The following is a 24,449-nucleotide window of genomic DNA, read 5'->3' as shown; positions in this document are numbered from 1 at the left end:
TGCTTGTTAGAAGAAGGTCATCAACATAAACCACAACCGAGAGTAAGCCCTTAGATTCTCCGGTAAATAGGGAATAATCATGTTTGGATTGTGAGAATCCCAAAGATATCAGTAATTGTGTCAAGGCAATATTCCATTGCCTAGATGCTTGCTTGAGTCCATAGATTGATTTCTTTAGGTGACAAACTTGTCCTGGTGCAGCTTTTGAGTAACCCTCAGGGGGAGACATATACACCAGCTCATCCAAAAACCATGCAAGAATGCATTGTTTATATCAAGTGATAAATTGGCCAAAGTGGCTCATGGAAGCAAATTTAGAAGCACCCTAACAAAGAGAGAACTTAGCAACAGGGGAGAATGTAGCTTTGTAATCCTTCCCTTTCACTTGATTGTAACCCTTAGCAACAAGTCGAGCTTTATACCTCTCCACCGTGCCATCAGGATTAAATTTGATCTTGTACACCCACTTGGAACCTATAGGTTTATGACCAGGTGGAAGATCAGTGACAGTCCAAGTGCCATTTGATTCCAATGCTGCAAGCTCTTTGGACATGGCAACCACCCATAAAGGATTCTGCTTGGCCTGTTTGTATGTGGTAGGCTCTACCACAGACATCACATTATTCAGTGACTTCAACAAATGTGCAGGGTAAGAAGCTTGATCAAGAATAGAAAAAGCTGCACCAGAAGAGACTGCAGTTGCACCAGTAGACTTAGACAAGGTTGGGCAGTCATAATCCTTCAACCAGGATGGGACACTTCTGACCCTGCTAGTGTTCCTTGGAATAGTAGGGACAACAGTTTCAACAACTGGTGAAGAAGAAACACTGAGCTGATCAGTGCTAACTGGAATGACAGGATCAACAGTTGCTGAACTAGTATTGTGTGTATTATGTGGGAAATAATCTGTATACTTCCCTTATTATTAAAGAATTATAACGAATTTAATGACGATGATTGCTAGTCATAAAATTAAATTACATAAACAAAATAGAGAATGAAGAAATCAACCTTTGGTCCTTGCTAATTCGGCCTAAGAACAATATCGCAATGATATTCGCCTATTAGTTGCACCCAAGATGCTCCGAGAAATACCCCTCAAATTGCTAGAATGAGATCCCCAATTTTCTGTAAAATATTTAGGGTTTTGTGTGTGTAGATAGATGAGAGAAAAATGCTGAAAAATTAGGTTATAAAATGATCTCCTTCTCACTTATTATATCCGAAATTAAGTGAGAATAAGGGGGAGATATTTTTTTTCTATTTTCGGCTACCCTAACCGAAATAAGAGATCTCTTTCTCTTATTTTCGGTTTTTTTTATTTACCTACCAAAAATATTTTGGTAGTATACAAAAATGTATAAAATGTGTAAATTGTCATCTAGTGAGGATCGAACCCATGACCTCTTGGTTTGTGTACCCTCACTATTACCCCTATGACACATTCATCTTGTTGATATTAAATATAACCGATTACATTTAATTACGAATTAACAGATTAATTCGTCCAAGCTAACATTACATACATTTAATTAAATATAACTTATTATATTTAATTTACGAATTCATGATTAATTGTCTCAACTAATATTATTTAATCTTCATTAAATAATTGTCTCATCAACACATTGACTAACTTTGTTTAGTCATATGGGCATCAATGTGATCATATTTCTATAACCACATCTCTCAAACACATCCTATAGGTGTGACCTTTAGGGACCAGTTGATCACCGCATATTCGTATGATAATAACGTCAAACTTTCTAGCAAGCCAACCGTTATTAGGTAAACGTTAATCAACTGATTAAATATACGAAGTATACCCTTGTGAACCTGTAAGAGATTTACAAATGTTATCACACTAATTTGTGGATATTTTCCTCAACTCGAATCCTGCAGATGTAAGCACAGTATGAAATGACCCAGAAAAAATCTACTTAGCCTCCAGTTACGGCAGACCGTGAGAAAGAAACCAAAGTCACCCAAAAATTGCCTTAATCTCAAGAGACAGTCGATAGTCAAAAGAATCGACTCTAGGAACACAATGCATGTCCTATCCACGACCTGGCACCGAATGTTTTAAACATTTAGGACTCCATTACGTTGTCACAAAAAGTTGTCCTACGAGGTATCGTTATAATCTCGCATCCGTGATCGATCAGTCAACCGTTTGACTTATGGCTCGTTGAACCCACCATCAATCGACTGCACAATATAATAGCCGGAGTTATCAGCTCACATTGGCGATTACGGACCAAAACAAATATAATGTAATTCAGTTCACTTTGTGGCGTTCAATGTTGTCATTACAATCCACATGAAAAACAAAATATTATAATAAAACGATGAAGTTATAAATAGTATATGAAAAAGATAATGTATCAAATCCATAATCAAGTACTACAACTCAGGAACACGTTTAATTCCCATGGAAATGACGTGCCCTACATGCTTATCATAATTCAACGATTCAAGTAGTAGAATCGCTACAACACACTAAGAGTGAAGACGAACCAATTGAGATCGGTTTGGAAGCTAGCATCACAGAATCGGTTGCGCATAGCTTAGTATCTCCTCCATAAGTCAATACCCAATCCTTAGTCCTCCGTAGGTACCGGGATTCTTTTGGTACCGACTCGTCATACTCAATGCATATGCCACGTCCGGACGTGTGCATATCATGGCATACATGATTGATCCTATACCGATGCATAAGGAACACGATTCATGCGTTCAACCCCTTCAGGCGTCGTGGGTGACTTGAGACTTGCTCAACTGCATCCCACACGTCATTGGAAGGTTCCCCTTCTTGGAGTTGGTCATGCTGAACCTATCAAGAATCTTATCCAAATAAGACTCCTGACTAAGTGATAACGTCCGTCGTGATCTATCTCGGTAGATACGGATTCCCAAAATGCGTTGTGCCTCACCCAGATCTTTCATCTGGAAATGGTTCTTCAACCATTCTTTAACCGAAGATAGGAGAGGAATGTCATTCCCAGTCAAGAGTATGTCATCGACATACAATATCAAGAATACAATCTTGCTCCCACTCGACTTGATATATAAGCATGGTTCCTCGACCGATCGAGTAAAACCATACTCTTTTATCACCTGGTCGAAACGATGATTCCAACTCTGAGAAGCTTGCTTAAGTCCATAAATGGAGCGCTTAAGCTTGCATACTTTCTTAGGATGTTCGGGATCTATGAAACCTTCGGGTTGCACCATGTACAACTCTTCCTCCAAATAACCGTTTAAGAAGGTGTTTTTCACATCCATTTGCCAAATTTCATAATCATGAAAAGCGGCAATCGCTAAGATTATCCGAATGGAACGTAGCATGACTACGGGTGCAAAAATCTCATCATAATGCAATCCGTGCACTTGAGTGAAACCTTTTGCCACAAGTCGTGCCTTATAGGTATCTCGGTTGCGCGTCTCTGTAACGCTTTATCTTGTAAAGCCATTTGCACTGTAGAGGTTTTACCTTATTAGGTAAATCAACTAGATCTCATACGTCATTCTCATACATGGAGTCTATCTCGGATTGCATGGCTTCGAGCCATAGCTTGGAGTCGGAACAGGTCATAGCACCTTTATAGGTAGCGGGTTCATTACTCTCAAGGAGTAAAACTTCATTCTCCTCGACCATACCAATGTATCTGTCCGGAGGATTAGAGACTCTACCCGACCTCCTAGGTTCCTCAGGAATATGAAACGTGTCATCAGTTGGAGGAGCAACTTCCTCCATCCGTTCCTCGGTTGTTGGTTCTGGAATCTCCAACAGCTCGAAGGTTCTATTACTCGTCTTGTTCTTGAGAAATTCTTTCTCTAAGAACGTCGCACTAGCCGCAACAAAAACTCGATGTTCGGTAGGCGAATAGAAGTAATGACCAAATGTTCCTTTTGGATAACCTATAAAGTATGTCTTGACCGATCGCGGGCCGAGCTTAACCTCGTGTCTCCACTTGACATAAGCCTCGCAGCCCCAAACCCGAATAAAGGACAAGTTAGGGACCGTTCCCTTCCACATTTCATATGGAGTCTTGTCGATGACTTTAGTCGGACTTGGTTAAGTATAAGAGCAGGTGACAAAGCGCAAAACCCCATAATGAATCAGGCACTACCGTGTGACTCATCATGGATCGAACCATATCAAGTAAGGTTCGATTTCTCCATTCGGACACACCATTTAATTGAGGTGTTCCAGGTGGAGTTAACTGCAAAACGATTCCACAGTCTTTAAGGTGTTGATCAAACTCATTTGAAGGATATTCGCCACCCCGATCTGAACGGAGTGCTTTAACCTTTCTACCCAGTTGGTTTTCAACCCCTGTTCGGTATTCCTTGAATTTCTCAAAGGACTCACTTTTATGCTTCATTAAGTAGACATATCCGTATCTACTCAAATCGTCCGTGAAAGTGATAAAATATCTATAGCCATCTCTAGCGGTAATTGACATAGGTCCACAAACATCAGTATGTATGAGTCCTAATAGGTCACTAGCGCGCATTCCAACACCTTTGAAGGAAATTCGAGTCATATTGCCAATGAGACATGACTCACACGTGCCATATGTAGAAAATTCGAATGCGAGAATAATCCCATTATCGACGAGTTTCTTCACGCGTTTCTCATTTATGTGTCCCATTCGACAATGCCATAGATAGGTTTGATCTTTGTCACCAACCTTTAATTTCTTATTATTCACGTGTAATACTTCTGTGGTTTGATCTAAGATGTAAATTCCATTCATGGAAATTGCTTTGCCATAAATCATTTCATTAAAAAGAAAATACATGTATTATCCTTTATTGAAAATGCAAAACCGTTTATATCGAGTACGGAAATAGAAATAATGTTCTTAGATAAACTGGGTACATAGTAACAATTATATAAAATAACTCAAAACCACTAGGGAGTTGGATTACATATGTTCCATTCGAGACTGCAGCAACTCGTGCTCCATTCCCGACTCGCAGGTCCACATCACCCTTTTCGAGAGGTATGATGTTCTTTAGGTCCTGCAAATTATTACACAGATGAGAACCACAACCAGTATCAAGTACCCAAGTTCCGAAACTTGTATGGTTAATCTCAATCATATGAATATAAGATGACATACCAACAGGAATGACGCGGCCTGCTTTGATGTCCTCACGGTACACGGGATAGTTCCTCCTCCAATGTCCAGTCTTGTGACAATGGTGGCACTCAATGTCACCGCCCTTGCTCTTTGTCTTGCCCTGTGAGCCACTAGTCTCACCAGGCGCACTCTTACCGTTTCCTGGCTTTTTAAACTTTGGCTTACCTACAGCTAGGTCGCCATGAGCCTTGCCCATACCTTTACCCTTGTTTGAAATCATGAGAACATCCTGCTTCATGCTCCCACTCAATTTCATATCCTTCTCGGTCTGTACGAGAAGGGAGTGTAGCTCATGAGGACTCTTTTTCAAGTCATTCATGTAGTAGTTCGCCCTGAAAAGGGCAAAACCATCGTGAAGAGAATGAAGCATTCGATCTATGACAATGCTCTCACTGATTTTACAATCAAGTGCCTCCAGCTCCTCGACATTCTCAATCATGTGAAGAATGTGTGGGCTAACCGGTTGGCCCTTCTGGAGTTTCGCATCAAAGAAGCGACAGGTATGCTCATAAGTACGATTCTCGGTGCCTTTGAGAACTCGTTAGTGAGCGTGGTGAAAATCTTGTTTGCACCCTGAGCAATGAAGCGTCTCTGCAAATTGGTTTCCATTGCAAAGATGAGTACGTTCTTTATTGCACCCGCTTCCATAACGAAGTCACTATAAGCGAGTGACTCGTTGACTCCTGCATTGGGGCCTGGGTTGACCGGTATTGGCTCAGTTAAGTACCTGAGCTTACCGTCAGCAATGGTAGCATTCCGTAGTGCTGCCTCCCAGTCCGCAAAGTTGGACCCGTCATTTTTCAGACGTGTGAACTGATTCATGTTGTCCATAAAAACTTTCGGCCAGACGCGCGATCAAGTGTGGCACTTGGCATTGGGATTTCGTTATTTCCAGCCATTTGTTGTAATAAGAAATTAACGTGTTCTACACTGCGAAAAGAAAATTGAATAATAAGCCTATGCATCGATTTGATTTTTAAGTCTAATGCAATACTGTTATAACGCGAAGACTCATGCATTTATACAATTGACCTTTCTCAAGAATTATATAAATGATCCCAAGACTCAATTTCTGTAAATTGATAAGCCCACCTCTTGGCTAATTCTACCTTTAGAATTCTTGGTCGATAAATTTCTGTAAATTCTATCTTTAGTCCATTATAATCACGAGAAACTCTTCGGACTATAATGTTGATATAAACTAAGTCAACACAAACTACTTACCCAACGTAGAAGGGGTCATATTATGCCTACCGACGAAGAAGGGATTCATAGTTGTTTGCCCTTATAAAGACTAATCTCAATTTCCGTTTTAGAGAAAGATCCCATCAACTTTATTTTAATTCATTTTAAGTGAACTAATATCTAGCATGCGTGAATGAATAAACTAAGGTGATTGCTTAATAAGTCTGTGACATCTGTATGTCCATGAAAACTAACATACAACCTATATGAGTCAATTTTCATGCATTTTAATAGTAGGTGGTTTGGTTTTAGGCAGAATATGATGCATAAACTAACATGTGAATGAAAAGCAATAAGAATGAAAAATGTAAAAACAGTAAAAGTCCTAGTGTGGCCTATCCTATCAAAATGAACAATAAATACAAGTTTGGAATCCATCCTTGGACCCGAGAAGCTTGTCTTGATGTTCCATCTTGATCCATGTAGCGGGAGTGAGCTCCAATCTCCATCTTTAGTCTTCTTTGAAATTACAATAATTAAAATTACATAATAAACCTATTTATTACAATCTAATTTCAAAACCCAAAACTAAAAATAAAGAAGATTCGAGATCTCATAATTACATTAAAAATTATGTTTCCTTCATTACGAAAACCTAATTTGACTAAGGCCACACTAAGTATTACAAATTACAACCGATTGCAAAAATACGTAAAAAAAATTCATTCAACAAAATTAAAATAAAATGCATCAACTAAAATAAATTAACCATACATGACACAATTCCTTAATTATGTTGATTAATTTATCCAAACCACCTATTTAAATCAAATTAAGTGACAATTCCTCAATTAATCACATTAATTTCATTCTTAATCCATATTAAACTTGTAATATGAATTCAATCCGTCAAAATTTTAAATTGCTTTAAAATAATTAGGTATCTTTAAATTGTGAACCGTTTCACAATAACTAATTGGCCAAAAACAAAACAAAAAAAAACAAAATCCATTTTTTATTTTGTCTCGGCTGAACAAACAAGTTTTTTTCTTTTTTTCAGCACGGCTAAAAAATACCAGAAAAACAAAAAAACTTTCTTTTCATACGGTAACTCAAAAAAACGAATTAACCTATGAAAAAGTCTCGGTTTTTCAGCAAAAACCATAATTTTTTTTTTTTTTAAAAAAAAACCTGCCGTGAACAGTAGCAGAAGCAAGGAAAAAATTATGGTAAAAAAAAACAAAAAACCCTAATGCCTCCTTTTATTTTTTTTTTTGCGGCAAAAAGCCCTAAAACAAAAACGATGAAGAAAATATTTGATTTGCTATTTAGAACATGATTTAGCAAATGAATTAATGAACATGATTAATCTTATATGCTAAAACTATATAGCAAAAACAAGTTCTTGTATCATCGACATGACAATTCTATTTGTATTTTAACTTAATCTTCATTAAATCAAAATCTACCAATTCTTCATATGATAATTTTAACTTATTAAAACAATGATATAAAAGATGAAATTGGAAATAAATCATCAAGCAAAAGAAAAAACAAAAAAACAGTCTGGAAAAAAAAATTCACTCGGCCAAAAAAAATTTCAGCCGAAAAACCCTAATTTTTTTTTTTCCGAAATTCCTCATTGTTTACATACAATTTTATGAAAATCATCAAAATTAAAATTCGTGGCCTTAGCTCTGATACCACTTGTGGGAAATAATCTGTATACTTCCCTTATTATTAAAGAATTATAACGAATTTAATGACGATGATTGCTAGTCATAAAATTAAATTACATAAACAAAATAGAGAATGAAGAAATCAACCTTTGGTCCTTGCTAATTCGGCCTAAGAACAATATCGCAATGATATTCGCCTATTAGTTGCACCCAAGATGCTCCGAGAAATACCCCTCAAATTGCTAGAATGAGATCCCCAATTTTCTGTAAAATATTTAGGGTTTTGTGTATGTAGATAGATGAGAGAGAAATGCTGAAAAATTAGGTTATAAAATGATCTCCTTCTCACTTATTATATCCGAAATTAAGTGAGAATAAGGGGGAGATATTTTTTTTCTATTTTTCGGCTACCCTAACCGAAATAAGAGATCTCTTTCTCTTATTTTCGGTTTTTTTATTTACCTACCAAAAATATTTTGGTAGTATACAAAAATGTATAAAATGTGTAAATTGTTATCTAGTGAGGATCGAACCCATGACCTCTTGGTTTGTGTACCCTCACTATTACCACTATGACACATTCAACTTGTTGATATTAAATATAACCGATTACATTTAATTACGAATTAATAGATTAATTCGTCCAAGCTAACATTACATACATTTAATTAAATATAACTTATTATATTTAATTTACTTAATTCTGATTAATTCGTCTCAACTAATATTATTTAATCTTCATTAAATAATTGTCTCATCAACACATTGACTAACTGTTTATTCATATTGGGCATCAATGTGATCATATTTCTATAACCACATCTCTCAAACACATCCTATAGGTGTGACCTTTAGGGACCAGTTGATCACCACCATCTGTATGATAATAACGTCAAACTTTCTAGCAAGCCAACCGTTATTAGGTAAACGTTAATCAACTGATTAAATATACGAAGTATACCCTTGTGAACCTGTAAGAGATTTACAAATGTTATCACACTAATTTGTGGAGGACACAAGCTCCAACATATTAGTGTTAGAAATAAAATTATTTGTATTTTGCTGATTTGTAATAGTGATTTCTTCATCAAATCGATCCAAAAAATTGGATTGGAAGTAGAAAGGAAGTGTTCTCAATGAATGGCATTGTGGTTTTTGTTTGATTTGATTTGTAAGGGAAAACATGTTCTTGAAACTCCACATCTCTGCTAATTAAAATCTTCTGAGTATCCAAATCAAATAATTTGTATGCCTTCTGACCATGAGGATAGCCTATAAAGACACATCTCCTTCCTTTTGACTGAAACGTATCCCTTTGCTTGCTTGGAATTAGAGCAAAACATTGGCAACCAATGACTTTGAGATGATCATAGGTGGGCACACTCCCTAGTAACAACTCATAAGGTGTCCTCCACCCTAAAATGACAGTTGGTAATCTATTGATAATATATGTGGCAGCAAGTAAACATTCTCCCCAAAACCTCTTGGGTAGATTAGCATACAGCATCATGGCCCTAGCTGTTTCAACAAGGTGCCTATACTTTCTCTCAACTCGTCCATTCTGTTGAGGAACACCTGGGCACTTTTCTGGTGGACAATGCCTCTTAAGGCAAACAACTCTAAACAGGAACCTTGTATAATCTCTGTTCCATTATCACTCCTTACAAGCTTGATACATTTCCCAAATTGAGTTCTAACTTGATTGTAAAAATTTCTACTGATCCTACTAATTTGTGTCTTGTCTTGTAACAAGAAAGTCCAAGTGACCCTAGAATGGTCATCAACTATAGTCAAGAAATAGTGTGCTCTAGTGAGTGAAGCAACTTTGTAAGGACCCCATAGGTCGATGTGAATGAGCCCAAAATTTCAAAGTGGCTCTAGAAAGATCCCTTTCAAAAGACAATTTATGCAATTTAGCCATAATGCAAACATCACAGGAATAACTTTGTAAATCTGATGTATTAAAACCAGCAATATGTCTTAGTTTTACAGCAGAGGTGTGTCCTAAACGAGCATGAGCAAGCTCCACAGCACTATGTGCTTTACACCTATCCTCGCTATTACAAAGCAAACATTCAGATTTCTTTAAATTCTTATTGAAACTACTAACAGATTCCTCAGTAGTATGCTTATTATAACTAGTGCTATAATGAGAAGATGCATTTTGCATTGACTGATGCTGCAATTTGTATAAACCTCCATCTTTGTGCCCTACAGCCAAGATGTGGTGCTCAGAGTCCTGTATAATGCAGGAATTAGCATCAAACTGAGTGACTAAACCATGATTAGTCATTAACTTTCCTATAGAAAGTAGGCTATGTTTGAAATCAGGAATGAATAAAGTCTCATGTAGTGTGATCTTAGGACTTATTCTGACATCTCCTACAAAATTCACTAACTTAGTTGATCCATCAGGCAAATCAACCATAACAGGTGTTTTTAACTTCCTAATGTTGGTAAATAAATGTCTCTGAGATGACATATGATCAGATGCTCCTGAGTCTAATATCCATTCAACAACATTAGTCTTGGATTTGGGAGAAATAACAGCATTTGAGGCAAGTATTTTACCTGCAAAATTGACAGTTGCAGTGGAGTAATCTACTGGTCCACTAAGCCTAGCTTGCATTGCACTTAGAACCTGGTAACAGACAGCATTAACCAGATCCTTGTCAATCTTGCTATGAGAATGAGAAGTAGAACCTTGATCAAACTTCTGAAACTGTGCAGATGAAGAATTGCTCTCTAAATCAAAAGGCATATCTTCCTGAAGCTCAGCATTATTTGCAGACTTATAATTGTTGTGAGGTTTATAACTGTTGTGAGGCTTCTGCTTCTTGAACCTTTGTCCCCCTGACTGTCCTGCACCTCCATTCCTATTCAGATAACTAATCTTCTGATCCTCATTAAGATCACAACAGGTATCAAGAGTATGACCTTTCTTCTGACAGTTATTACACCAACGTTCCTCATACTTAGGTTTCTTTCCATCTCTTCTCCATACATTCCAATTACCTTGATTTGATCCAGCTCTGTTAGCAGCCAGCGCATTAACATCTGTAGTAGGTTGATTCATGATAGAGATTGATTTCTGACTCTCTACTTGTTGAACAAAGGAGTAAACCTTATTTACTGTGGGTAAAGGATCCATTGACAGTATATTAGTCTTTAATGTGTCAAATGTCTCATTCAATCCCATTAAAAACATCAGAACCTTCTCACGAGATGAAGCATCAACGATCTTCTTCAAGACGCGGTACACTTACCACAAGTGCATTCAGTATTCCTTCTACTTCCTCGACCTCATCCCAACGACGTTTAAGTTTGTTATAGTACTCAACAACAGAATCAGAGTCTTGACCTAAATTTCGCAACTCTTTCTTCAATTGAAACAACAAAGGTGCATTGGACTGGCCATATCGTTCCTGAATCTCACTCCACAGCTGCTTCGCTGATTTAGCAGATAGGAATCCACTCTTGACCTCAGGAGTCATGGAACTGAGAATCCAGCAGCGTATCATGTAATCACAACGCAACCAAGCCTTGTACTTAGCTGACGTAATTTCAGGCACAGTAATGGCGCCATTGATGAAACCTTCTTTGTTCTTAGATCCGAGCGCAAGAACTACTCCACGAGTCCAATTAATGAAATCTTTTCCATTAAAATGAGAATTAACAAGCGACATGTTCGGATTATCAGATTGAGAGAGGAAAAGCGGCTCATCATAAGGATTGCGATAAGACGATTGATCAACAGATTCAGAGATAGTCATTGTTGACAGTAATGTAATGCAACAGATTAATTTGTGATTTTCTGTAAAAAAAAACTGAAAAATAAACTTGATTTTGTGTTTTTGTTGATTTTGTGAGAAATTTAATTGAAAAGAAGCGAAATTAAGCGAAAAGGAGACGAACGAATTAACGATTTGATCAAGAAAAACGAGATGATTAGCTGGATCAAGAGACAGGACTTAGCCTCGCTTCTCTACGATACCATGTGAAATCATCAAACTTGATGATGAAACTCCATTAATGGTGATGGAAGCCATTAGAGTAGCTTGAGGTAGCTAGATATTTGTTGAGAGAGAAAGAGTAAATAAAATGTGTTTGTTATTGAATGAAAATGAATCAGATAATTTACAGAGTTTGTGTTTCTTCTTTATATACAAATTCAATTAGCCTATTCTAACTAACACAGCCAGCTCATCAATCCGTGTGCCTCCATATGCTTCATGCTGATTGGTCCTTATCCCACACCTTGTGCTTGTGTTTCTTTACCATTGTTAGCACACTCTTTCTCACAATTTGATTTCCAGATTCTCCTTCGTCCTGCTCTCTCACTCTCTCATTTCCCAAAGCTTGCCTTCACTTGAATTAACGACAACTTTAACAGACCCGTGCGGGTTAACCATGGACCTAGGTGGGATCGAGTTCAGGACCCGAACAAGAGCCATTCGACAAGTATAGTGGGGTTCATTTTCGCATCAACGGAATTCATGCTCTCAATTAATGATTCATGTCCTCCTTCACTTCGTCATTTAAGTGCTTGCTCTCAATTAATGATTCAGGTGCTCAGTTTCGAGTCAACGGAGTTCATTTTGTTGGGTTCTACATCGGGCAGCAGTAGAGTGGCGTGAATAGTAATGTAAAACGGTGTTAAACAGATGAGATTCAGTGATGGTACCATGTGAGCTTGAGTTTGGAGTCCCGAACTCGAATTCAGTGCGAAGAATGTATTAATGGTGATTGGAGGATGAAATTGGAGGGGGAGAACAGATAAGATTGTGAGGGAGAGCCGATGCTAGCGTCCTGGGTTAAGCGTGAACCACCAATTACGGTAGTCTGGTTGTGTGCTTGTGGTGAGACGGAGATGGTGTTGGTGCAGCGCTGAGTTCATCGAGAAATCGACGGCTATTGACGAAGTCACATAAGTGGTGATGGCTGTCATTTTATTGATGGAATGGGTGTTGCTATTGGTGACTGGATCAAAGCAAATTGGGCTGATGGTGATTTGGTTATAGCAGGACGGAGTAGCGGCGACTTCTGGCGGCTCTCTGGTGCTCCGGTGATGGTGCATTGGTGCCCGATGTATTTATTAAGTAAAGGAAGAGGAGAATCGGAAATTGAATTCTTGAATTGGGGAAGAGAGATAAGGAATTTGGGATTTAGGATTAGGTTGGTGTAATAGAATGAATCAAGTTGTTATTTGATTAATGAATTAATTAGTGTAAGTTAATGAGGGTAATCTTGGTATTCCGCGTAAATTGGAACTTAAAAAGTCGGAAAATAAGAAAAATGTTGTTCGGAATAAAAATACGGTGGTGATTGGGGAGTATACGTTCAAGTTCGGGGGTTATTTGTAAAAATGAAAATATGAAGTGGTAATTTGTAAAAAATCGCAAATACGTGATGGTTATTTGTAATTTTTCCATAATATTATTGTGGAAAGTGATTCTCTTCAAGTTATTAATGCTCTCAACAACGGAAAAACAATTACAAAACTCGTTAGGTTTTATCTTAGACAAACATTAAGTATGTTAGTAGTAAGTTAGATTCTTGTACTTGGTCTCATGGTCTCATGTATATCGTAGTATAAACCAAGTTGCTCATAACTTGGCAAAACTCTAACCGTATATTATTAGTGATAGTCCTGATAGAATATAGATGGAAGAGGCACTAGCTGAGATCGAAACATTTTTATCAATGGATATTGTTACTCAATTACTCTTAATAGTGCCTCTATTTTTTTTTATATATGTTATTCTCACTTTTCGAGACACTACATTCTCTCTTCAATATCTCTTAAAATATAAGAAAAAATATCATAAAATGTATACTCATATAAAAGCTCTTTTCATAAAGAATTTAATGGTGTAATTTTTATAATTTTTGAACTACTATATTTTTGTAAAAATGAAAGTCAAATAACCGACTTAAAAAATAAAAATGTCATATGTAAAAAAATGGAGGAACTAATATATGGTCCTCATTTTCCTTTCAAAAAAAAAAAATGAAATAACATCAACTTTAAATTTAGATTATCCTCCGCTATTTGAATGAAGTTGAATTTCTAGATTAATCTTGAAGAAAAATGGAGTTCGATAAGCAAAATACATTTGTATAATTCGTAAAATATTATCAGCTAGTCTTGTTTGTGACGGGTTAATCCCGTCACAAGTTTGTGACCTCTCACAAAAAGGGAGAGGGGACAAGGTGGGGCACCCCTCATGTGCTTCCCACTCACCTCTAAATGGACATTTTGTGAGAGGAAACGGTATCCGTCACAAATTTGTGACGGATATCGTCGTCACAAATGAGAATTTGTGTATTATAATAGTAGTTGTCATATAATAAGTCAAAGTTAACATATACAGAGTATAAAGTAAAAGTGTTCAAGCTTATCTCATTCTCTCAAAAAAAAAAACTAGCCTCCATCAATCAAATTTGGGGCTTCCATCGATCATTGATTGATGGTAAGCCCCTCAAATAGTTTCATTTATCAATCACTAGTATGAAATATTATGAATTAATCAATAAAAGTCTCCCTTTTGGTGAGATCTGTTTTTCCGTCTCTATTTTCAGAGTTTTTTAAGTCCTTGTCTTTCTAGAGTTTAGTATTATTATTGGAATTATAGATAAGAGCGGTTTGTTGATGATTCATCATACGACTCTACAATGGATATGCGTTATTCGTCAGTGATCTATGGTGCTAGTAGCAGGTAAATTTTCTCCATCAATGAATCAAACGAAGGATTCCCTTAAAAGCTACATGAAGAGAGCGATACAAGGACGAACCGAATTGTCATATCATGTTTTGAGATCCGTAGTTTTACAGGAGAAGTTTGTCCTTTGGTTTCTATTAGAATTGTTTTCGATTATACCTATCTTTTGTAAGTGCCATTTGGCGTTTTATTAATAAATTGATCTTTTTCTTCAAAAAAAAAGTGTTCAAGCTTATCAAATTTAATATCATCGTCTATGCGTCAATTCATAAACATAAAGATTCGCGAAAGCAGTAATCAGACCTTATTACTACGCGATTTTGAGTGTTTGATGTCGGGATTTGAAGAATGATTATTTTGATGGAGAAGGGTCTGTATACACAAATTTGCGAATCTGTAAATGAAATAACAAACACACAAAATGGCAACAAAAATAATTTTATTAGATTTGAAATTCGGGTACAATATCTAATGTAATCCGCTGATTCGATCTCCACTTGACTTTGGTGACGATGTTGAAGTAGGGTGTTGATGACTTTAATTCTCCTTTGATGGGTGTTGTTTTCTTCACCTTTGACGGCACGATTTCGGGTGCTTGATGTCGAGACTTTGAAGAGATGATCGATTTGATGAAGGAGGATCGCTTAACTTGATCTCGACAGACGATTTGATATCATGGAAGGTGAGGTCAGACTTGCTCTCCTTTTATGATTTGCTCTTCTAAATGACTACACGATGATCTGTTGAAAAGTATGAGCTTAAGCATTGTATGCAAATGTAAATTACTGGGATTGTTTTCAGTGTAAATGTGTGAAAATATTGAGAAGAAAATATTTGTTCATAGGCGACTTTCTCATCTCATTGATAATTCTCTCTCTCTCTCTTACAAATATTGCTGCGTCATCTATATATAGCATGACTCTTACAAGTTTTACCCTAGATGCCATGCTAAAAGACAAACTACATTCCTTATCATATTCCAGCCTAGCTTCTACCAACTCTGTTGTCTTTTTCCTCCTGCTATCACCTGATCATTTTTCCTTTGTTGGGATGAGTCATTTGGTGCACAAGCCAACAAACAATTCCTTTTGCTACTGCTGTTATGGACATGGGCCTGCTGCTTACACCACAACTTTTGGGCTGTCCTTTTACACTCCCCCTCAAGATGTGAGTGTGGATTGTCCATCACTCCCATCTTGTGTAGAAGTCTAGAATGTTGTTGCACTGGTAGTTGCTTTGTCATAATATCAGCAATCTGATTGCTTGACTGAACATAGGTAGGTTTAACAACTCCACTGGTCACCTTGTCTCTTATGTAGTGACAATCAATCTCTATATGTTTAGTCCTTTCATGCAAAACAGGATTAGCCGCTATGGCAATGGCTGCTTGGTTGTCACACTTTAGAGCTGCTGAGTCTAGTTTAGACAAGCCCAAATCTTTCAGAAGGGACATTAACCAAGTCACTTCACAGGTAGTGAGAGCCATAGCTCTATACTCAGCTTCACCAAGACCGCCACTACGATCCGCTTTTTAGATTTCCATGAAACAGGTGAGCTTCCTAGAAGCACACAGAAACCAGTGGTAGACCTCCTTGTGTATGGACATGATGCCCAGTCTGAGTCACAGTAAGCAGTCAGGGTGGCTGCAGAATCATTAGCTAGGAGAATAATATTGCCCAGGAGCACCTTTAAGGTACCTTAGAACTCTCCTTGCAGCTTGCAGATGGTCAGATGTAGGAGCCTGCATAAACTGACTTAACAATTGGACAGAGAATGATATGTCAGGCCTTGTAATGGTCAAATAGATCAGTTTTCCTATCATTCTTCCGTACGATTCGGGATTTTGGAGTTTGTACCTTTAGTAGCATCTAACTTGCAGTGGCTGTCTAATGGAACCTTGAGGGACCTTTGATTTTCAACTTTGAATTCCCTCAACATGTCCACAATATATTTCTTTTGAGAGACAAACAATCCTTGGTTTGTCTTTGTGACTTCCAAACCAAGAAAGTAAAACAAATCTCCCAAATCCTTCATATGAAACACAGACTTTAGCATAGTTTTGAGCTTGTTAATTTCAGCCATGCTATTTCCCCCTATAACCATATCATCAACATAGACCAACACGGTAGTCATCACCCCATTATTGGACTTGACAAACAGGGAATGGTCAGCATGAGATTTAGAGAAACCAAATTGCATCAAGGACTGAGACAGTTTAGCAAACCATTGCTTAGGAGCCTGTTTAAGGCCATATAGGGATTTCTTAAGTTTACACACTTAATTGGAATGTGTATTGGAAACAGCTTGATTCAAAGAAATCCTTGCACCTGTCCCCGTGTAACCTTGAGGCAAAATCATATAGACTTCTTCTTTTAAATCTCCATGTAAAAATGCATTTTTGACATCCATTTGGCACAAGTGCCAACCTTTCATGGCCGCCACAGCTAACAAGGCTCTCACTGTGGTCATTTTTGCCACTGGTGCAAAGGTCTCAGAATAGTCAACTCCATACTTCTGCCTGCACCCTTGAATTACCAGCCTGGCTTTATGTCTCTCAATAGATCCATCAGGTTTGTATTTTACTTTATAGATCCATTTACTCCTAATGGCTTTTCTTCCTGGTGGCAAGGAAGCAATTTCCCATGTCTCATTTTCTTCCAAGGCATCAAGTTCAGTGTTCATTGCTCCTACCCATTCTTGTTTGACTACAGCATCTTTAAAACAGGTAGGTTCTTCAACACAGATAATTTGGGACACCATGTTCACAAAATGTCTTGTGACATTGGCACTGGCAATGGTTTCAGCTTGTACAACATCACTTTTTGTTGTCTGGCCTATGTGTGAGACAACAAAGTCTTTCATCCAACCAGGTTCTCTTCTCACTCTGTCTGACCTTCTTACCTCATGAAGTTCAGTCTCATTTTGGGCTGTCCTTTCTTGAGGTCCATGGAACACTTGTTCTTCAGAGGTAGGAGAAGTGGTACTGGCCCTGTGGTAGATAAGAGGGAGAGATTCTATCAAAGGTTCAGAATCTGAACCAGGAAATTGGACTGGCCAAGGCTGTAAGAGTTGCCCTTTGAACTTGGGCGTGTATGGGAATATGTGCTCATAAAACTTGGCATCTCTTGTGACAAACCTTTTCCTAGATTGTAGTTCTTCAACCATATATCCCTTTTGAGTAGCAGGATAACCAACAAATATGCATGCAACACCTCTGGCCTGGAATTTGTCCTTATTTCTCAAGGGGTTATAGGCCATAACAAGGCAACCAAATGTTCTAAGAAAAGAGTAGTCAGGCTGTTTATGGTGAAAAATTTCATATGGTGTTTTATTGTTGGCCACAGATGAAGGTAGTCTGTTGATAATATAAGCTGCAGTCATGACACAATCACCCCAATAACCTAGAGATAGTCCAGCTTGAAACCTCAAGGCTCTACTTATTTCCAACAAGTGTCCGTGTTTCCTTTCAACAGTACCATTCTGTTGTGGCCTGTCATTTATACTGGTTTGATGCACAATCCCATTTTGAACAAAAAATTCTTGACAATATTGGTCATCAAATTCAAGGGCATTATCTGACCTTAGAACCTTGATGCTAGCACCAAACTGAGTCTTAGCATATTGATAAAATTCTTTCAAATAGGTAAAGGCCTGAGATTTATGTTGCAATAAATAAACCCAAGTCCCCCTTGAACAGTCATCAACAATTGTTAAAAAATATTTATATTTTCCCTTATATAGAACCCTGTAGGGCCCCCAAATATCCATGTGAATCAAGGCAAAGGGATAGGCAGCAGTGGAAGACCTTAGAGAAAAAGGAGATTTTGTCATTTTAGCCATAGGGCAACACAAGCATATTTCCTTTTGGGCATGTGAGACATTAAATTTGAGAGATGAAATATGCTGAAGTTTACTCATTGGAGCATGTCCAAGCCTGTTATGCCACAAGGAGTAAGACAATTTGTTTGCATTCATAATAAAAGGAGGTCTATTACAAAGTTGCTTCTTAAACATAAATGGCTTTGGACTAACACAATCAGCCTTAGGAACATAAACTGAAAAACTATTTGAGAAACTATTTGAACGACTCTTTTGTGTTTTTTGGATGTGTTGTGTTGTTGATGCAGATGATTTTGGTCTTTCTAAATAGTATAGTCCACACACTACCTTGCCTTTTGCTTTGACTTCATGGGTAAAACAGTCCTGAATAAGACATTGATCAGTATAAAACACAGCATAACACAAGTTGTCATGAACCAATTTTTGAACAGACAAGAGGTTATCACTACTACAGATACATGCTATAAAAACGGTCAAAAACCGTTGTTATATAAAAAAGCGGACGTTGTTAAAGCGTCCGTTGTAAAAGGTTTTAACAACGGTTGGTTTTCTTAAGGAAACCGTTGTGAAAAATATTAACAACGGTTTTAAGTATAAAAACCCGTTGTGGAAAGTGTGACTCAATTTTGGGGGGAAAGTTATAACAACGGGTTGTTTGTAAATAACCGTTGTTGTTTGTTCTTAAAAAATAAAAAAAAATTAAATTAAATATTACTAGCTATAAATATTAAAGCATCCTTTACTAACATATTAAAGCATCCTTTACTAACATTCATTAATTGAAACAACATGGCAATGAACCCTAATTTTATCAACAACGAAGAATGGCTTACACAAACGATTGAAGATGATGGGAAGGTTCTCGCCGGGCTTCCCGCCGATCAACACCCATTAATCAAAGCATCCCTTGAACATCAACGGAATTATTGGATTAAGAGGCGTGAAGCAGTCCGGCTTGTCAACAAAGCCTCATCATCATCATCATCTTCATACCCTCGCTTACTGTTACTCGCAACTTGGTCGCACCAGAGATATGTTGAGTTGTACTCTTCCAACCTTATCTCCACATGCAAGTCGTGTCCTTGCATATATTCAATCTGTTATTGCAAAATATGAAGCCAATGACCCGGAAGTTAGTGGTATACCAGAGTGGCGTGATTGGTGGCAGGTTGAGAAGCACTTTTTACGCTTAACCGGGGTTGTTCCGGCTTATTATACATCTTTTGATTTCGATAATTTGTAATGTATTTGGTTTAAAATTAAATGAAATGATCATTTTGAAAGTGTTGAGTTATGCTTGTTTGATTTGCTTCCATTTTTTAACTCCATAGATCTATCGGTCATCATCAAGATCCAGATTATTACGCCATCATCATCAATAAGATTTGAAGCAGCATTGAGAGATATGATGATGCTGATTATGACACAACTTCCTAACATATATATTAATTAAAAAACAACTCAACCCACACATTAGTATAAATACATTGCATTATCTCAACTAACATGCATTTCCATTATCTCAATATATTCTCCAAACCCTAACTGCTAAAACAAACTCCAAATAAATTAACCCTCTCCTTAATCTTTCAAAACAAACTCCAAACTCCAACAAAATGAATGATATATCATCCTTAAGACTCTTACTATGCTCGATCCGTACTGAAGGACGCCAAAGAAGATGGAAATGAAATAATTAGAAACACATACATGGAAATGAAATAATTAGCAGATGCTGAACGGAACCTAATGGTCGATAAAAACACATACATGGAAATGAAATAATTAGAAAAATAAAATAATGACGATGAAACAAACCTGATAATTACAGAACGTACGTAAAGAGACGATGAAATCAACAGTGACGGCGAGAAGATAAAGCGACGATGAGAAAGAGAGAAAGAGTGTAGACACCTCGTTTCTGCACCTCCCGCAAACCACCCGGTGATGATTGGGCCGCATGTTTGATTCGCGGAACGATTTGTGACAGTTCGTAAGATTATCGTCAAGTGATTGCTCAAATATTAATGTCAACCTCATAGTTGTCATCTACGTCCTGATACGGTCGTTTTGGCAGTAATTAGAGTACATTCGGAGTCCGGGTCAAAAACCGTCTCCATTTTCTGATAACTGTTAAATCCCGAGTCAGAATGTTCTGGAATGTTCCGGATATTTCTATTCCATATTTCATAAATTTTATCTTTTGGCAAACAATATCCCGTGATATTCATAAGATAATCGAATTATTTCCGTCCTACCATAACTCAAACGCGGAAATCTTTCTTCAGCAGGAGGAAACCTCCTGGGAATAGACGCAGCAGGTGCTGCGCCTCTTCCAAGAGACGCAGTGACTGCTGCGCCTCTTCCCAGGCCCTTCTTTGCATGATTTACGTATCTTTTTAAATACCTTTCCAAGATTCACTTCCAAAGAGTCTCCGAAACCCTATTCCTTCGCGTGATTAGTATAAATAGGAGCCTTCGCTCCTCATATTTCTGACGCGAGTGTCCGCCCTTCTCTTCTCCCTTTGCATTCTAGACTTCGTTCTTACTAATTGGCGCCTACGTGCTTGGACTTCCGACCACGTAAGCTCGGATCTTTCCGGGTACCAGCCTCTCCGTTGCATGACCGACCAATTTGACCAACTACACTCAATCAACTTAATTAATCAATCGTTTTCCTCTTACGAGGGCACTCTCTTTGCATTCGCGTCGAGCATCACTAATCGATATCTTAGTCCTTCTCGTTTCGTCAACATGTAAGTCTGAGGGTGTAAATCCTCTTTTATTTATTGTATTTTACTTTTATTGTATCATTATTGTAAGGTTTACGTCGAAAATACCTCATTAAAACCGATTTCTAAAACCGTCTTTAAAACCTTTTTTTACGGATTTTCGAAAGATCGAGATCGAGAAAAGACGCAAAGAATCGCGCGCCTCTTCGAAGGAGCGTAGTTCCTGCTGCGCCTCTTCGTGAGGCTGCCGCAGTTCCTGCTTCTTTTCTTCTTCTTCGTCCTCTGTAATTCGTTCTTGTTCGTATTTGATTTGTATTTGTTTGTTCTTTAATTCTTTCACATGATAGTTTAATAATCACATGTATATAATTCATCATTCATCCACATGTTTCAATCATCATAAGTCCGACTTAAATCCTAAATAATCCATATTTACGGGTTTTCGTCATTAAATTCAAACCCGGATTTCGGAGATTCAATTTGTTCATATTGTGTTTTCGGGATTCGTCATTGATACTGATTTTTCGTTTGTTTATTCACATGTTTGTCGTATATTCGTTGTACATTCATCATGTTTAGACTAGTTAATTGATTTCAACAGAGGACTCATTCATTAACATCGCTTCATCATGTAATTAATTCGTTATATTCCGTCTCATTCGTGTTTTATCGCTTTCATGACCATCATTCACATGTAATTAATCTGTTAAACACTTCCATCCGAGTAAATAATTTTAATCAATCATTAAAATCACCAATCGACATTAACGGTTTTGCGATTCCGGCTTCGGAGAACTCACCCTTGAAAAGACGCGGCGGCCGCGCCTCTTCCAGAGGGCGCAGTCCTGCTGCGCCTGTTCCAGGATGAGTTCTGTCTCTGAACTTCGTTGTTGCTTGACCTAGTTTAATTAGCTTACGTATAATTGACTATTAACCGTAATATCACCTTCTGTTCAGTTCGTTATTTTATTCTTTTATTCGTTTTCTCAAATTATCCGTTTTAAAGGTATTTTCGACATAAATCGCCTAATCCGTTGTAATTATTGTAATTTTCTTTATTGTAATTTTCTTCATTGTAATTATCATTATTTCTTGTATCATTTGTATGTTCTCACATGTAATTCAACATTAAATCCTACTTCGACCCAATTGTTTGCTAATTAATTGTCAACCGACTTAGTATTAATTCTCACATGCTAGGATTAAGACTTGGATGTTGCATTGCATGCATATAGCCGACGATATATCAAGTACGAATAACTTCCCTAATCATTAGTAGAGGCCGCTATCGAGGCGGGCGGGATTAGGTGTTCGATCAAAAGAGCTTCCTAATACGTACCCTCACCCCTTACTCCAGATATCTGTGAACACCCGTGTTCATTGGCATCCACGAGAGTCATTCTAGACATAGAATGCTAAGGGTAACGATTGCTTAGTGTTCATGTCACTACTTTGTGTCTTGACATGACACGAGGTATTCGAACGGTTCCAATTTCCCATAAAAATTGGTGGCGACTCCATACAAAATGCAAACGCTTGTTTTTCGACCTTCACCAAGCGCCCCCGTGGGCGGCCCGCTGTCCACAGTTTGGCGACTCCGCTGGGGATTTACACTTACGTGTAGCTAGGGTGAAACTCGAACAAGGTTAGGGAATAGTTTGTACAAGACAATTGTCGGTTTTCATAACTCGATCTTCTTAGATCGTTTATTCGGCCTTCCTAGGCCCAACCCAACCCATTCGACCAATCGTCCCGTCTAAACGGTCCTAATTCTTATTTGGGCCTAAGGATGGATAGCGATTGACATCATCCATACCACGATGCTTACTCTTGTTTGTATCAAGGGCCTTCACTACTTGAGGAAATGGACTAGGAATCGGCCTTACTCTTGTTTGGCACGAGCCTCTCCACAGACTTCGGGTTTGATGGTTCGGTATGGCAACCCACCCTTTAAACCAAAACCCTTCTAAATGCACTCAGCATCCCGTTATAATGCTTGTATAAACGTGTAAACCCTACGTGATCACCATTTCTAAACAAAACCATGACGAATTTTCAAAAATCAAAAGTCTTTTTTTACAAGAATTTCGAAAAAAATAGGCCTTCAATTAGCGCAAAATCCAGTCGAAACTCTGTCAAAATTCGGGCCACAAGCCCATTTCAAAACCTCACTTCGAGTCCACTCCTACAACTACACTACAGTTGACTAGGACACACATTTTCAAAGACCTTGTCTTTCTTCAAAACTCACTCAACACAAGTGGCACACACCCACTTCACGAGTCAAAACTCTTCTTCTTTTAGCAAGTGTGTCGAAATGGTCGATCGTGTTTTGATTCGTCGCCGATCTCTTATCCAGTTTCCAAGATGCCCGGATCAAGCGATGAAACAAATCTCCAAAGAACTTCAAGAGAATAGTGATCGAATCCTAGCCGCTAGCCCAAATGCAAATCACTCAAGAACAAACCTATGACCGCCTTGAACTTATCGAGGGCCGTATCTTTGATGTAGAGGGAAGGTTGCCTCCCCCTAAAGGTGAAGTACTACGTTTTTCCGATGACGAGTCTAAAGATGAGAATCCTATCATAGGGCCGACTGCAGCTGAGAAAAGACTCCAATATCTAGAGGAACAATTGATGTACCTTAAGGGAGATGACATTTATAGGGAAAACAATCGCAAGTATGAAGCCGTCAATTCCAAATTGCCAACTAACTTTAGCATGACGGATATCCCTAAGTTCAAGGGACATGAGAACCCTTTGAACCACATCCGTGCCTTCAAGGATTACATGTCTATCAAAGGCATCAAACCCGAGATGTTCTTAAGGATCTTTCCTTCATCTCTTGACACCATTCCGAAGCAATGGTTCTACACTTTAGATCACAAGAAGGTCGCTACTTGGGAGGATGCCGCGATCGAATTCTCGAAACAATATGCGGATAATGCCGAGATCCAAGTCAACATGCGTACTCTAGAGGTTCTTACCCAAAATGACAAAGAAGGATTCACCGACTTCCTAAGTAGGTGGAGGAAGACTAGCACTCAACTAGTTGAACGCCAGGATGAGGCTACTCTTGTGGAGAAGTTCGTGGATAATCTCAAACCTATCTATGCCAACCATTTGAGATATCAAAACA

At 37.9% G+C, this 24,449-nt stretch overlaps 2 protein-coding genes across 2 annotated transcripts; both read right to left on the bottom strand.

Annotated features, from left to right (window-relative positions):
- Nucleotides 1-325: 325 nt before the first annotated feature.
- Nucleotides 326-11,216, bottom strand: LOC141655639 (uncharacterized). The gene is made up of 3 exons (XM_074462708.1): nt 9,853-11,216; nt 9,520-9,660; nt 326-875 (listed from the first exon to the last, which is right to left on the bottom strand). Exons 1-3 carry the CDS (start codon nt 11,214-11,216, stop codon nt 326-328), a joined length of 2,055 nt encoding a protein of 684 aa, XP_074318809.1.
- Nucleotides 11,217-11,250: 34 nt separating this feature from the next.
- Nucleotides 11,251-11,790, bottom strand: LOC141655638 (uncharacterized). The gene has a single exon (XM_074462707.1). It carries the CDS (start codon nt 11,788-11,790, stop codon nt 11,251-11,253), a length of 540 nt encoding a protein of 179 aa, XP_074318808.1.
- Nucleotides 11,791-24,449: the final 12,659 nt, after the last annotated feature.

The sequence above is a fragment of the Silene latifolia genome, chromosome 5 (assembly GCF_048544455.1).
Source record: "Silene latifolia isolate original U9 population chromosome 5, ASM4854445v1, whole genome shotgun sequence".
Lineage (NCBI taxonomy): Eukaryota > Viridiplantae > Streptophyta > Magnoliopsida > Caryophyllales > Caryophyllaceae > Silene > Silene latifolia.
This window is presented reverse-complemented; position numbering and strand designations above follow the sequence as displayed.

Bases quoted from the DNA above. Each gene is read 5' to 3' on its own strand.
- LOC141655639 (XM_074462708.1), bottom strand. From the start codon at position 11,216: ATGGGATTGAATGAGACATTTGACACATTAAAGACTAATATACTGTCA. The intron at 9,661-9,852 runs GTCCTTACAAAG...ATAATGGAACAG, and splicing joins CATTCACATCGACCTATGGG to AGATTATACAAGGTTCCTGT. The intron at 876-9,519 runs GTATGCTAATCT...ACACAATACTAG, and splicing joins ACAGCTAGGGCCATGATGCT to TTCAGCAACTGTTGATCCTG.
- LOC141655638 (XM_074462707.1), bottom strand. From the start codon at position 11,790: ATGACTATCTCTGAATCTGTTGATCAATCGTCTTATCGCAATCCTTAT.